The sequence below is a fragment of the Chaetura pelagica genome, unplaced genomic scaffold, assembly GCF_000747805.2.
Source record: "Chaetura pelagica isolate M959 unplaced genomic scaffold, ChaPel_1.0 scaffold56, whole genome shotgun sequence".
NCBI classification, from domain to species: Eukaryota; Metazoa; Chordata; class Aves; order Apodiformes; family Apodidae; genus Chaetura; species Chaetura pelagica.
This window is the reverse complement of record NW_009953792.1, coordinates 59,082-61,704: the sequence shown is the minus strand read 5'-3', so window position 1 is coordinate 61,704 and position 2,623 is coordinate 59,082. Positions and strand designations below refer to the sequence as shown.

General features: G+C 43.8%; 1 protein-coding gene across 1 annotated transcript in view; it reads right to left on the bottom strand.

The window, feature by feature from the left end:
• INTS4 (integrator complex subunit 4) overlaps positions 1-2,623 on the bottom strand; it is a 59,783-nt gene that overhangs the window by 16,558 nt on the left and 40,602 nt on the right. The window contains exons 14-15 of the mRNA XM_010001062.1: positions 1,285-1,418; positions 466-623 (exon numbers count right to left, since the gene is read on the bottom strand). Of these exons, the coding sequence (XP_009999364.1) occupies positions 466-623; positions 1,285-1,418 (292 nt within the window). The remainder of the gene's footprint in view (positions 1-465; positions 624-1,284; positions 1,419-2,623) is intronic.

The following is a 2,623-nucleotide window of genomic DNA, read 5'->3' as shown; positions in this document are numbered from 1 at the left end:
TGCTGAATGGAAGACCACAGACCTGGAAACTGGAAGAGCAAAAGGGACAATCTCTCTCTTCCCATAAAGATGAAGCAAAAACCCCCCTTGCATGTACACTGAGAATAATATGATCAAAATGAGGGACTTATACAGGAACAGACAACTAAGAAGGACACACAGGGCTGTCATGCATGAGTGTATTTTACCATAAGTGAACAGCCCAAGAGGAGCACCCTTACCTGACTCTGAGAAATGCTCCCCTAAAACACACACTGATTATTCAGTGGGGCAGAGCCAGAGCTGAGACCATCAGCTTTGACTCAAAGAGATTTTCAATGCTGTTTCATCACAATGCTTTCCAGAAGAAGGCTCAGGTTCAGTGCCCAAAAGCAAAGTGCAACATGGATATTCAAAAGTAAAACACCTGCTTAAGAGAAACATGGAATCCCAGCTGACCTTCCCATGAACAGGGAACAGCCTTACCGGATGGTAAACTCCAGCAGCTCCTGAATGCCCTGTGGGTCGAGGTGCTGAAGGTTGTAAACCCTCTCCAGGCTCTGATGCAAGAACTGCTGGGATGGATCTTCATGTGGTGTAATACTGGGAGAGACAGGGGAGGACACCAGCTTCCTACCTGGTAACTAAGCAAGAAGAAACACATGCATACAGAGAAGTCTAACACAAGTAACACTGCAGAATGCTACCACTTTAGGTAACAACTGCCAACTGAAAGCTCCAATTTGTTTCTCAAATTCAGAATCTGCATCTTTTCTCTTTGTTAGTTAATGCTCTCCATTTTATAAACCACTTGCAGCTAGAGATCTTCAGGTTAAACTTCAACATCCCTTTGAGGAAAGAATCTTCCTCATCAACTCTGACACTGTGAAGTCAAGGCAAGTCCAAGACCACACAAACAGCAATTCATTTTATTTATAACACTTAAAAATCAACTTTAGTCCCATTTTTACTTCCATGCAGAAGCAGCATGCTTCAAAGCAGCTGGGAACACATCTCACCTGCAGTAAACCATTTAGGTAAGACAACAGCTCCATGTTAGAAGGTTTACAAAGGCTCAGCTGCTCTCCCCACAGTCAGGACTACAGGAAGTGCTATTCTCACTTGAGAGCAATAAAATTATTATTTTCCCAAAAAATTACAAAATCCAGGCTGTAACAATTCAATAATTGGCTCTCCTTACTTAATGTACATGAACTTTCAGAACCAAAGTGTTAAACAAAGACAGAGGTGGAAGAGACCATCACTTCAGAGTGGTGAAGTGCAAACCAAAGCGGGTCAACTTACTCTTAATGGAGGGACCAGATGGGAGAGACTGTCCCGGAGGTAGGCATAATGTCTGAAGGTGTGATCAGAGAAGAGGGCAGGCATTGTTGGGCAACTTTTAGCAGCATTAAAAATCAGAACCAGAACAGCAATGTCTATTGAAACAGATTGTTAAAGAAAAATCAACACCAGGAAGAAGAGCTCCTCAGGGATGGCAAGTTAAAACAACTCAACGACCCTTTCTTTGCTGGAGATTGTTTAGGAGGCTTTCCAGTTGGATGCTGTTGAGCAAAACCCAGAGAGGCAGCTGTATGAGCAGATGAAAACAAACTACAAAGTGCAAACACTGCAGGATGAGCCATATTGGAGGAAGGATGTTACTGCCAACGTTGGCCGGCTCGGAGGCAACACAAAGGACAGGAGCCAGGGATTATAAATGCAGGGCTCATATGGTGGAGTTTCACCCTTCCTCAAAGCTTACACTTTACCCAAACACTATCTAAAATTCAATGTTTACCTCTGAGTCTCTGAAAACTGCTCATTTCCTGTGATTCTAGCCCACTTACACAGACTTAAACCAAAGAATCAAATGCAGGAAGATTTTTTCTGGAATGCAAAAATATCATTTTCCAAGTCTGAAAGCCTGAAAAATACAGAGGGCAGCTGAAGGTTTCAGCAGTCTGCCCAAAGGCTGGGGCACTTGTCTGCAACAAGGCTGACTCCAAGAATAAGATCTTGAACAGGAGAGTGTGAAAGGATCCCACTGCCAAGCTGATGATTGTCTGGGCACTTGCCTGCATGGGGAAGAAGTAGGTTCCGCCACAGAAGGGACTGCACCCACATCTCTCACCTCCTGAAAACACTCCTGTATCCATGGGCTGCCAGTCATAAAGGCTTCCACTTGACAAACCCCATCCCTGGAAGTGTTCAAGGCCAGGCTGGATGGGGGTCTGAGGAACCTGATCTAGTGGGAGGTGTCCCTGCCCATGCAGGGGGCTTGGAACTAGATGATCTTTAAGGTCCCTTCCAACCCAAACCATTCTATGATTTCATTCATTTCTTCTCTTTGCCCAAAATCCATTCCAAATTTTCAGCTGAAGCTATTCAATTAACCTGACTCATATTTGCCAAGTGCTCAGAATCAGACCAAAACATGTTTTTCATTAACAATTTATACCAGAAACAGACCACTCAGATCTACCTTGTACTTCCTGGCTCCCAGGCCTGTCTTTACATAATAATCTTGTCCTGGTTTGAGCCAGGATGAAGCCAATTTTTCTTTTTACTGATTTTTTTTCCCTTCAGTAAGCTTCCTTTTAACTAGCAACAGTGTGTTCTGCTAGGCTGGTAAGACAGTGGA